The sequence below is a fragment of the Geotrypetes seraphini genome, chromosome 3 (genome assembly GCF_902459505.1).
Source record: "Geotrypetes seraphini chromosome 3, aGeoSer1.1, whole genome shotgun sequence".
In the NCBI taxonomy this organism is placed as follows: domain Eukaryota; kingdom Metazoa; phylum Chordata; class Amphibia; order Gymnophiona; family Dermophiidae; genus Geotrypetes; species Geotrypetes seraphini.
Window position 1 is genome coordinate 22,682,237 of NC_047086.1, and position 12,053 is coordinate 22,694,289.

The following is a 12,053-nucleotide window of genomic DNA, read 5'->3' on the forward strand; positions in this document are numbered from 1 at the left end:
AAACAAAAACAAGAGCACAATCCAACTAGTCTGCAGTGAAGCACAATCAGAGCAAACAAAGAAAAAACTGCAGACAGGAGTATGAGATGCAGGCAAAATTTATTAAACATATAGACCACAAATGATTTCTTTGTACAAACCAGGGGACCCGATATGGTCCGTGTTTCAGTTAACACGCCTTTGTCAGGGGTCCCGTTTCTAAAGGTCTCAAATCAAACCACAACAGAAATAAAGGTGAACATGTGTAAAGCCAAATTACACGTCTCCCTCCGTATTCGCTGTGATAGGGGATTAACAGACCCGCGAATACAGAAAAACCGCAAATAACTTTTTCATATGTTATTCGCTGTTTTCTATTAAAAACCATCGTGAATATGGTGAAACCGCGAATAACATGGTGGGAGACCCGGCCTGTTCTGAAGGAGAGGCAAAACACGGTGAAGAAAGTGCCGGGAATCAGCGATTTTCTCTATAAACGCTTGGAATCGGCGATTTCTCTATGCAAGCTGATGTAATTTAGGGGTAGGAGTCAGCAAGCTAAAAACCGTGAATAATCGAAACCACGATTGCTGAAACTGTGAATACGGAGGGAGAAGTGTAATCACAGGAAAAGTTTCTCCGTACAGCAATTTTTCTATGGAGAGACTTTTCCTGCAATTAATTTGGTTTTACACAGGCTCAGGTTTAATTCTATTGCGGTTTGATGTGAGACCTTTAGAAATTAGGGACCCCTGACAAAGGCGTGTTAACTGAAACACGGACCGTGTTGTGTCTCCTGGTTTGTACAAAGGTGGTGACACTAACCACAATATATATTTGCTTCAGTAAACTTTGCCTACATCTCGTACTCCTGGTCTGCGGTTTTTTCTTTGTTTGTTCTCTTTCACAAATTTGCCAACATTTGCTTATTTCTGATCTGAGGAAGAAGGGGTTACTTTTGAAAGCTAATCATAAACTATATTAAGTTAGGCCAAGAAAAAGGTATTACACTTCTCCCTCCGAATCCGCGGTTTCAGTATCTGTGGATTCGTGATTTTTTTAACAAAAAATCTATTTTAATTTTTTGGCTATTTTTAAGCTGTCCAAGCCTCCCCGGAACCTTACCTGGTGGTCTAGCAGTGAAGTCTCGAGATACTTAAGGTTTAGATTAGATTAGATTAGATTACAACGGGAACCCACGGCAGCCATTCTGATGACGGCTTTGCACGGGGCAGGAGCAAAGGAAGATCGCTCCTGCCCTACTTCACCGCTACACCACCAGGCAAGGCTCCGGGGACGCAGGAGGGAGGCGGGGTGTGTCAGAGCCGGCTGAGAAGTTATTAGCGATTTTTCAGACTTCGCGGTCCTGCTCTGCACCTAACCCCAACGAATACCGAGGGAGAAGTATACTTTAAGTCCTTTATGCTGTTGTTTTATTTCTACATATTACCTTGAAGAGTGGATTAACACGGCCACCACACCTTTTCACTCAAAATAAGGAACCCAAATTCAAACAGCGTCAACTTACACACGTACAGCCTGTATGAGCTAATTTTACCTCCTTGTAAAATTGTAAGAAGCTATGTCTGTTGGTAAAGCACTGCTTTCTCTGTGGAAATGACTTTGAAAATTACACTCAATAAGAGCAATTCTTAAATAAGCACTTGTGATTACAGGACGCTTCAGTATGTAAATGAATTAAAATAAAGACGCGGGACCCACAGTAATCCACGGTAAATCCACAGTAACGATAATAATTTTAACAGAATTTGCAGTGACAGGGTGGGGTCAAAGGTTACGGGGAGGGCAGGGTGAGGAGAGACTTTTGTGCGGATGAAATGGGGTCAGTCTTTGTCCTCGTGTGATTCTCTAATGATATTTCATAATTATGTACCTAGAATAGTCTCCTAACATCTAACTCAGTAATTCTTAAACCGGTTCTGCCAAGTGCAGTTTCTACTAAAAGCCAGTCACAGGACCTTATTCACAAGGACGTTATTTTCTAATTGTCTACTGATGCAGAAAGCTACTGTGGGTAGAAGCATGTGGTACAAGAGAGCTCAATGCACACATTAGCAGGTGAACGATGCAGAAAGGGATTCAGCATCTGAATTAACTTAGGTTTGTTACCATCCTGTGTGCCATCCACAGCACATTATCTACTCTACAGCAAGGCCGAAAAGTCCACAGAACATTCTAACATGAGCACAACATGAGAAGTTTGCCACAAGGTCTGAGGTGGCATAGAAGGGTTGATCGCCCTGGCAGTCCAGCAGCCCCCCTCCAAAAGAACGCAAAATGGCTGCTAGCCGTTTTCTGAGCAACTTTTATGGACGTCTCCTCTGAAGGCTGCTGTCCATGAATAGCAGAGATGCCAAGGGTGGCCCATCCCAAAGCTGGAGATTTAGCACCGAGGCAGAAGGTCAATGAGTGGCGTTTTCTCACAACCCAGGCAGATCTAACACCTGTTCTGGCATACGTACATTCCAAAAACTAATTTAGTCTAATCGATACTTACAAAATAACTTTCATTTTTTAAAACTTGTAGTCTGGTCATTTTCTGTTTCTAATCGTGTTGGTCCCAATCTCTGGCATCTGCCTTCCTACGTCTTCTCTTAACTTTTAACATAACATAAAATCAAATTTCTAGACCGCATAACCATAGAGTTCAATGCGGTTTCCAAAAATTAAATAATAACAAAGGGAGGAGGCAGTGAAGGTCTAATCAACAAGACATTTTGAGAAAAGTTAAGTTGTACTTGGGACCGAGATGAAAACAGTAAGGGCTGCTTTTACAAACCGCACTAGGGCCTTAATGCGCGGAATAGCGCACGCTAAATTGCTGCGGTAGATTTCCGGCTAGCGCACGCTAATCTGGTGTGTGCAATAAAACCACTAGCGCGGCTTTGTAAAAGAAGCCCTAAATGTCGAAAATCCTTATCACAGAAAGCTGCCTACAATGTAAGAGTATGATCAGGATTATTTCTTACTTTTACATCACCTGGTCCATCTAGCATGTCTTCCCCCTGTGTCCTGGCCCCTTACCTTCTTCCCCCCTTTATTTTTGCCTTGTCCAGCAACATTTCTCTGGGTCCCTATCCCTCTGTCTCCCCTCCTCATACCCAATATCACATCTCCATTTCTCATTCTCTCATATTCAGTTTCAACCTTTATTTCTCCTTTTCTTGTCTTCTCTTCCCCCTTCCATTCAACATCTGGCCTCTCTCCCCGCCTTCCTCTAGTCTCTGCCCTCCTTTTCTCCATTCCTTCTGGCATTCATTCCTTCTCTCTCTCCCTCTTCCATCCAGTGTGTTTCTTCCTCTCCCCTTTCCATCCAGCATCTGCTTCTTCCATCAATCTGCTCTCCTTCTTTCCCCCTTCCATCCAGCATCCAGATGCTAGTATCCACCTTGGGGGTTAGCGCCCAAGAAAAAGATCTGGGTATCATTGTAGACAATACGCATAAACCTTCCGCCCAATGTGTGGTGAGGGCCAAAAAAGCAAACAAGATGCTAGGAATTATTTTTAAAAAAAGGATGGTTAACAAGACTAAGAATGTTATAATGCCTCTGTATCGCTCCATGGTGTGACCTCACCTGGAATATTGCATTCAGTTTTGGTGCCTTATCTCAAGAAATATATAGCGGAACTAGAAAAGGTTCAAAGAAGAGTGACCAAGATGAAAGGGATGGAACTCTTTTCATAAGAGGGGTAGGGCTCTTCAGCTTGGAAAAGAGACGGCTGAGGGGAGATATGATTGAAGTCTACAAAATCCTGAGTGGAGTGGAACAGGTACAAGTGGATCGATTTTTCACTCCGTCAAAAGTACAAAGACTAGGGGACACTCGATGAAGTTACAGGGAAATACTAAATTTAAACCAATAGAAGGAAATATTTTTTCACTCAGAAAATAGTCTGGAACACGTTGCCAGAGGTTATGGTAAGAGCGGTTAACTTAGTTGGTTTTAAGAAAAGTTAGGACAATTTCCTAAAGGGAAAGTCTGTAGTCTGTTATTGAGTCATACACGGAGGAAGCCATTGCTTTCCCTGGATAGCTAGAATGGAATAATGCTACTATTTGGGCTTTTGCCAGGTACTAGTGACTTGGATTGGCCACCATGAAGACAGGCTACTGGGTTAGATGGACCATTGGTCTGACTTAGTAAAGCTATTCTTATGTTATGCTCTTATCTGCCCTCCTTCCCTCTCCCTTTTCCATCCAGGGTGTGTCCTTTCTCTTCCTCCATCTAGACCACCCTCCTCTCCTTCCTTCCATCCAGCATCTGCCCTCCTCACCCCTTCCATCCAGCATCTGTCCCCCCACCCTCATTTCCATTCAGCATCTGCTCTCCTTCTCCCCCCTTCCATCCAGCTTCTGTCTCTTTCCTGTTCCCCCCCCCACAACCCCTGCTGCTGCTGCACATCTGCAGTTATGCCAGGTCTATGGCTAGTGTTTACTGCAGATGCCTAAATGTTATGTGCACTGATACTGGGCCCTGTTACATAATTGCCCCATTAAGATCAAAAGGGCAGTGAACAGAATGGTTATCTTTACTTTCAAATTTTTATATCATAAGGGTGAATAGCAGATCATATTTGGGTTTTGCTGAACAATTGATCTTTTTATACGTTTTAAGCTCGAAAGTGCCATTTCAAACAACTTTAATTTTATTTCAAGGCTCTCCAATCTTCCTCCTCAAACAATGAGTGCTCTTAACATCTTCAGTTCACTCATCATTCTTTGCCCTGAGAAAATTCAAGGTGGATGTGACACAAAAATCGTCAATATAGAAAAACATGAATGTGGACAAAGAACATATGACTTATCCAGTCTGCCCATCCATGCAACTACTATCCCTTCCTCTTCCTTAGAGATTCTAAGTTCTTGTCCCAAGCTTTATAGAATTCAGACAGTTTTCATCTCTACCACTTCCATCAGCAGACCATTCAATGAATTCACCACCATGGATGAAGCTTTTAGAATGGTATGAAATTTGGCAGCTAAAATTTAATGCTAAGAAATGCAAGGTCATGCATTTGGGCTGCAAAAACTCGAGGGAAGGGTATAGTTTAGAGGGTGAAGAACTTATGTGAATGACATAAGAGTGGGACTTGGGTGCGATTGTATGTGATGATCTTAAGGTGGCCAAACAGGTTGAAAAGATGACGACAAAAGCATAGGGAGAGGTATGGCCAGTAGGAAAAAGGAGGTATTGATGCCCCTGTATAAGACTCTGGTGAGATCTCATTTAGAATATTGTGTACAATTCTGGAGGCCGCACTTTCAAAAAGATATAAAATGGATGGAGTCGGACCAGAGGAAGGCTACTAAAATGGGGTGTGGCTTTCGTGATAAGGCATATGGGGAAAGACTTAAAGATCTCAATCTGTATACTTTGGAGGAAAGGCGGGAGAGGTGAGATATGATAGAGACGTTTAAATACCTACATGAGGCAGCTCCAAGGTTTAATGCAATCATTCATTTATATAACTTTGTACTATTTTGCACACATTTTCATATCTCATTATTTAATGTGCATTATTGGAAAATAACACATGTAGCTTAGTAACTAGGGCCCTAAACTTGAGTTCCAGGCCCAGATTCAAAACAAATTAGAGAAGTTTTCTGATTTAAAGGGTTAATTTCATAATTGCCTGCACTGGCATGTACATTTCACATGCAAACTTTGTGGGATTTTTCAAATAAAAGTACAGGAAAAGCACCTGCATACATTTATACTTGCTTTTTTCTAAGAAACCAGATGCACTTCCAAATCCCAGTCCTCCTACCCCCACCCTTGCTTCTGAAATTGGCCACACGTTTGACCAGAGGAGAGGCCAAAGCATCCCAAATTGTTGGTCAAGACCTCAAATGCGGTCACAAAATCTACATTTGGGGTTGCGATCTGAGTGGGCTCTCCCACAAGTGATTCATTATTTTGTACCTCTAAGGTGTGTGGTGGGGAAGGGGTTCACACAATTTCATCTGGCTGTAATTATGGCGTCGCAGCCACAAAACGATTGGGAAGCACTGGGATAGGCAATATTTTTAAAAGCCATTTTCATGGGTAAACCGCCATTTTACTAATGAAAATAGTTTGTAAAATTGCCGTCTAAAAGGAAAGAAAAATGCACACTCTCTTTTCGGTGACCCATCAAAAGCGTGCTGGACATTGGCGCACAGGGATGAATGTGCGTCACCGCCTGAAGCCGTTTAGACCGTTCCTGTTAGCGTTGTGAGGGGGGACCCCTACCAGAAAGATGAAGATGATGAAGTGAGATTAAATGAAATCTTCCACAAATATAGATGAACCCACTTCTGAGTGGACTGTATACAGAAGGGGCAGCATATGCAGATTGAAATTAAGGGCTCCTTTTATTAAGCCGCGTCAGGACCTTAGCGCGCGCCAAATCTCCACGTACGCTAGACCTTAACGCCAGTATTGAGCTGGCGTTAGTTCTAGCCGCATAGCGCCGGTTTAGCGCGTGCTAAAAAAGCTGCATGAGCTGAAAAGGCTAACGCGGCTTAGTAAAAGGAACCCTTAATCTTTAACCCTTACGGCCACCTCCTCCTTGATGTTATGCAAAAATCTTACTGTTGCTGGTTTACTTTACAGTTGAATTTTACTGGCATAGTCACAGTAGCCCTCGAGAGAATGGACGCTTAAAAATAGCTCCTGTTGAACCCTTGAGAAAGCCATCATATGGCGAAACGGTTCCCGTTGGGCTGGCTAGTAATGCTGCATAATAAATATAAATGACAAAACTTACTGTGACTATGTCTTATTAAAATTTCAACTGTAAAGTAAACCAGCAACAGTAAGATTTTTGCCCAACATCAAGGAGGAAGTGGCAATAACGGTTAAAGATTAAGATATTAACCCCCTTAAATTGATTATTGAAATGCATTATTCAAGGGAATGGCTCAAAAAGAAATTAGAAGATTACAGATAATCCAGAATGCCTCCATCAAATTAATTATGGGAGCAAAGAAGTTTGACCATGTAACTCCTTTACTTCAAAATGCGCATTGGCTTCCGGTCTCCCATCGTATTCTATACAAATTATCTTTACTTACACTTAAATCTCTATTATAAAAAACTCCAGCTTTTATTTATAAAGCATTGATACCTTATAATTCTCCTAAATTTCTGAGATCAAACGTCCAACTCTTGTTGGTCTTCCCCTCTCTTAAAATTATCAATACTCGAAGGCAATTTATTTTTACTGTTACGGCGCCTCAGACTTGGAATTCACTCCCACTATACTTAAGAGAGGAGAAGAATTTGGAAAAATTTAAGAGCCAACTTAAGAGCTTTCTTTTTAAAGATGCGTTCAATACTTAATTGAAATGTTAATTTGCTCTTTCGTTAATTGCTCTTTTGTTTACTTTTATCTTACCTATTTATTTGTCTTTCCATTCCTGTTGTGTTTAACCTTTAATTGTTGACTCTTTCCTTTCCAAGATTGTATTTCTATCCTACCTTCCCTATTGTATTCATGTCTTAACTTAATTAGGTTTTTTTTGTAACTTATCCCCTTGTTAATTATGTAGGTCTATTTTATGTATATTTTAGATAATGTATTTTACCAATTTGTACATCGCTTAGAATTTGGAATAGGCGATTAATCAAATAATAAATAAACTTGAAACTTAATTTCAATATCACATATGCATATGTTGCCCCCCTTCTGTATACAGTCCACTCAGAACTGGATTCATCTATATTTGTGTGTGGGGGGGAGAACCCCCTCACTACACTGAGAAATACTCACGCTCTCCTCCCGAACACGCTCTTCCGCTTTGAGGGGTGGTGTGTAGGGGAACCCCCCACACCCCCCCTCAACATAAGTACGAGTATTTCTCAGTGTACTTGGGAGGGGGGTTCCCCCCAAACCCCCCTCACAGCACTAACAGGAACAGTCAGAGTGGCTTCAGGCGGCGGCGCGTATTCAGCACTGAGTATAGTTGTCGGCGCTGCTTTGTCGGAGCGCTTTTGTCGGTGTACTCCGTTTCTAAGTTGAAAAATGCACTATTGGGGTTTTTTATTACGTATACCTAAAAATATCAAGTTGCTCAGGCTAAGCCATCTACCAAACAAAATGAACAGAACAGTGAGCTTGTTACCATCAAAATTATCTGCTCTCTCAAAATAGCTGCCTTTATCTTCTTTAATTGATACTGCCTCTTTCTTAGCCTGATGATATTGTTCCAACATGCTGAATTTTTCTAGCGTCTTGCTCCGAGATGCACTGGAGGGTTTGTATGGAATTACGTCTTGTTTATATAGAACAGTTATGATAATGCAAATATGAAAGGGGGAAACAGAAAGAAAAGCATTAAAATACCAAGAAGATATTTTAAAAAATGATAGTGTATGCTACATTTCAATCTTAAGTATTGTTAAAATATCATATAAATGGTACTTATAATGGAAATTATAAATGAGACCTTTATAGATGTTACATTTTTCTATTAGTCATACACCATATAGTATTGGGAGGGGGGAGGGATACAAATATAGGTTTCTTATTATGAATAAAGGGCTTTGAGGGAGGGTGGGGAGAGGGTTACATTTGTATGTTTAGATTATAATGATAAGATATGCAAGTGCTCTGATTAATTGTGTTTATTATGATTGTTGTACACTTGATGAAAGTTTTAAAAATGAATAAAGAATTATATAAAAAAAAAGGTAACACAAAGAATAAAAGTGAACAATATCCTAGATTATAAAACTAGAAAAAATGACTGACAACACTGATAAAGGTTGGGATTAAATGGCAAAAACCAATTTCAATAAATGTTACTATAAATGGTGGCCCTTAAGTCAAAGACCAGTGCCTATTTGAATATATCGACACAATCAAAAAAATGCTACCTAAATGTTCCAAAATTATAAACAAATAGATCATTTGAACTTTATAGAAAATAATTATAAAAGCTATTAAATCTTATAAATGCTATACCTTTCCCCAAACTTCTGTTATCAGCATGTGATTTTACGTACTGAGCAAGGAATCAAATCCTTTTTACTACCCATACGCTATAGTAGGAAACTGGTAAAATATAGGCACCGTTGAAAGGAATATGTATCAAAATAAGTACCAGAAATAGAATCTGAGAGGACCTTCTTGCTATTCTCTTCAGAAACCTCATTAGGCTGAGTAACTTTCTGCTTTTTCTTCCGTTTTAAAAATGTTCTTGTCTGAGGCTCTTGGAAAAGTAGAAACAAAGAAAGAAAATCTAAACAGAAGCAAAAGGACAGGCACTAATGCTATTCTTAGTCTATAAGTAAAGGTACAGTGGTAAAAGCGGGCTGAGAAGCAGTCTTAGCGCACTCTTTCACTATATTTATGGAACGTGCGGTAGCTCGAGGAAAATGGAAGGAATGAGGGTTAGTGTTAGCTGAAACAGAAAGACAGCTTCTTCACCTACAATTAGAAAACGTCATTAGAAATACATTATATAATCGAATTACTTTAGAATATTAGTGTTTGAATTAGTTCTTAAGATAAAATATCTAAATACTCTACTTTTAGAAATACCGTATTTTTCACGCCATAAGACGCACCCAAGATTTAGAGGAGGAAAACAAGAAAAAAAAACCATCTGAACCAAATTCTCCCTGCCAAGCTCTGCACCCAACTCCACACTCCTTGCTAGGCTCTCACTCTGTCCTCCTCCCTGCCAGGCTCTGTGTGAATGGCGGTCCAGCGCTGTAAGGCAGGAGCTTTCAGCCTCCTGCCCTTCTCTCTTACTTTCTCCCCCCGAGCAGCACCAGCAGCGCAAAGCAGCTAGCAGGCAGGTGCAAGTTTTTCGCTTCCTGCCTTGTCCCGTGCTGCTATGTGAATGGCTGTCCCAGTTCTCGTGAAAAACTTGCGCCTGTCTTCTTGCCGCTCCAACTCTGCCGCTGCCGCTGGGGAGAAAGCCGGATGGAAGGGCAGGAGGCTGAAAGCTCCTGCCCTACAGCGCTGGACCGCCAGAGAAATTAAGGTAGGGGAGGGGGGTTTAGTTAGTATTCGATCCATAAGACGCACCCTTATTTCCACCCATTTTTGGGGGGGGGAAAAAGTGCATCATATAGAGCGAAAAATATGGTAGTAGGGTTACCAGATTTACCCGAAGGAAAATCTGGACCCATGGTCACACCCGCCCCCAAATGGCATCTGCGCATGCAACGCAATGACATCAAGTGCATGTGATGTCACCACATTGCATCTGTGTGGATGTCCGTTCCCGATGTGATTTTCACAGGAAGGGACAAAGTGCCAGGTTTTGAAGAGCCATCCGGACCCCAGGGGACTTTTGGAAGTGAATGAAGCATTTAGGATCCTGCTCCATATGGTAACGCCAAAACAAACAATATTTGGAAATATACATATTCAATGATTTTCACAAAGTGTTCCTGATAAAGCAGTGAATTTGTGAAACAGTTGAGCCGCTGTCCAACTGGACTTATTGATTTATAAAAGGACTACACAGCTGATTCAAACAAGGATCTCTTTGGGTTTTTTTGTCCCATTCCAACATAAAGCTAAGTGCCTTTTTTTGGATTCCTATGAATATGTGGATACAGTTTTAAATTTTGGTGATAAATTCACTTGATTTTTTGCATTTAATAAATTAAATTGACAAAATAGTTAAAAATAGCTAAACAAAAAAATTAACAAGTTTTTTTTGGACCAATGAAAAAAATCATACCCTAGTAAGCCCTTCATTGGAGGGTGAGTGTTGGGTGTTTGAGGTCCTTTATTCCTTGTTTTTGTAATTACACAACACCAATTATACATTAACTTTCTCTCCTTTTCTGGGTGACATTTTCTGCATAACTGTCAAAACTTGGCCTTTATTTGCCATCATATTTCTATGTTTCAATAAAATTTGAGATATATCATGCTGAATAAATTTGGAATAACCTAAAATCAAACCAGCCACGTCACCTACCTAGTTCTTCAACTGTCGCAATGCTTACTTCAAAGTGAACCGATCAGGCCCTGCCACTTCCTGACTGTGGATTAGAGAATGACACGGTGTCAAAATTCATCACCATTCCTGTCCCTGCGGATAATCCCATGTCATTTTCTAGTGTCTATTTCAACCTCAGTCCTTCTACGCCAGCATTCTTCAGAGCAAAGCTTGAGGGTCAGTGGTTGTGGCCATTCATACTCTGATTCTTATGTGAGCCAAGGATAATGAAGCCATTGTGACATCACTGATGTGATTGGCTCTTAGGCACTGGTGGAATGAGGCATTATGACATCACAATATCTGCTCTGGAGACCAGAGACTGTCATTCTTCAGTGTCTGTTTCAACCTCAGTCCTTCTACACCAGCATTCTTCAAAGCAAAGCTTGAGGGTCAGTAGTTGTGGCCATTCATACTCTGATTCTTCCCTCTCTCCTTAAAGAATGACATGAAGATGGTTTCCCACGGTTATCCGCGGGGATGGGAACGATGATGAATTTTGTCACCGTGTCATTCTCTACTGTGGATCAGTTGAAGAACCATAACCAAACTTTGAATAAGGATCAGATGATCCTGACTGAAAACCTTGGTAACTGTTTATGTTTAAAGCAAAATAGCATCTGAATGTATCATGCCATAATTGCTAGGTAGTGGTACATAAGCACATAAGCACATAAGCATGGCCTCTGCCGAGTCAGACCATAGGTCCATCATGCCCAGCAGTCCGCTCCCGCGGAGGCCCCCCAGGTCAATGACCTGTAGTGATCTATTACTCAAGAGCATTTTGTCTTGTATAGTAACCCTCTAATTGTGGCATCCTTTAAGTGGCATCCTTTAAGTGGTGGCATCCTTTAAGTGAGGTGGCAGGCATGACTGTAGGCTTATTGCAAATTTAGGGTCCCTGAGTGGAAGAATGGCCTAGTGGTTAAAGCAGCTGTCTCAGCACCCTGCGGTTCTGTGCTTGATTCTCACTGCAGCTCCTTGGGACTCTGGGCAAGTCACTCAACGCTTCATTAGCCCAGATACCAAGGTAAGTACCTGTCTAAAATATGTAACCACACAGAAAAAGTGGTAGATCATGTCCCATCCTCTTTACCCTTTTACA

The 12,053-nt window shown here is 41.1% G+C and overlaps 1 protein-coding gene across 4 annotated transcripts in view; it reads right to left on the bottom strand.

Moving 5' to 3' along the window:
- The window catches only part of CEP162 (centrosomal protein 162), a 209,935-nt gene that overhangs the window by 176,655 nt on the left and 21,227 nt on the right, over positions 1-12,053 (bottom strand). For 2 of the 4 annotated variants that reach the window (XM_033939253.1, XM_033939254.1), the window contains 2 exons: positions 9,089-9,196; positions 8,108-8,257 (listed from right to left, as the gene is read on the bottom strand). The exons of 1 other annotated variant lie outside the window; for it this stretch is intronic. In XM_033939253.1, the coding sequence (XP_033795144.1) occupies positions 8,108-8,257; positions 9,089-9,196 (258 nt within the window). The remainder of the gene's footprint in view (positions 1-8,107; positions 8,258-9,088; positions 9,197-12,053) is intronic. One more of the 4 variants, XM_033939255.1, reaches the window with a different exon arrangement.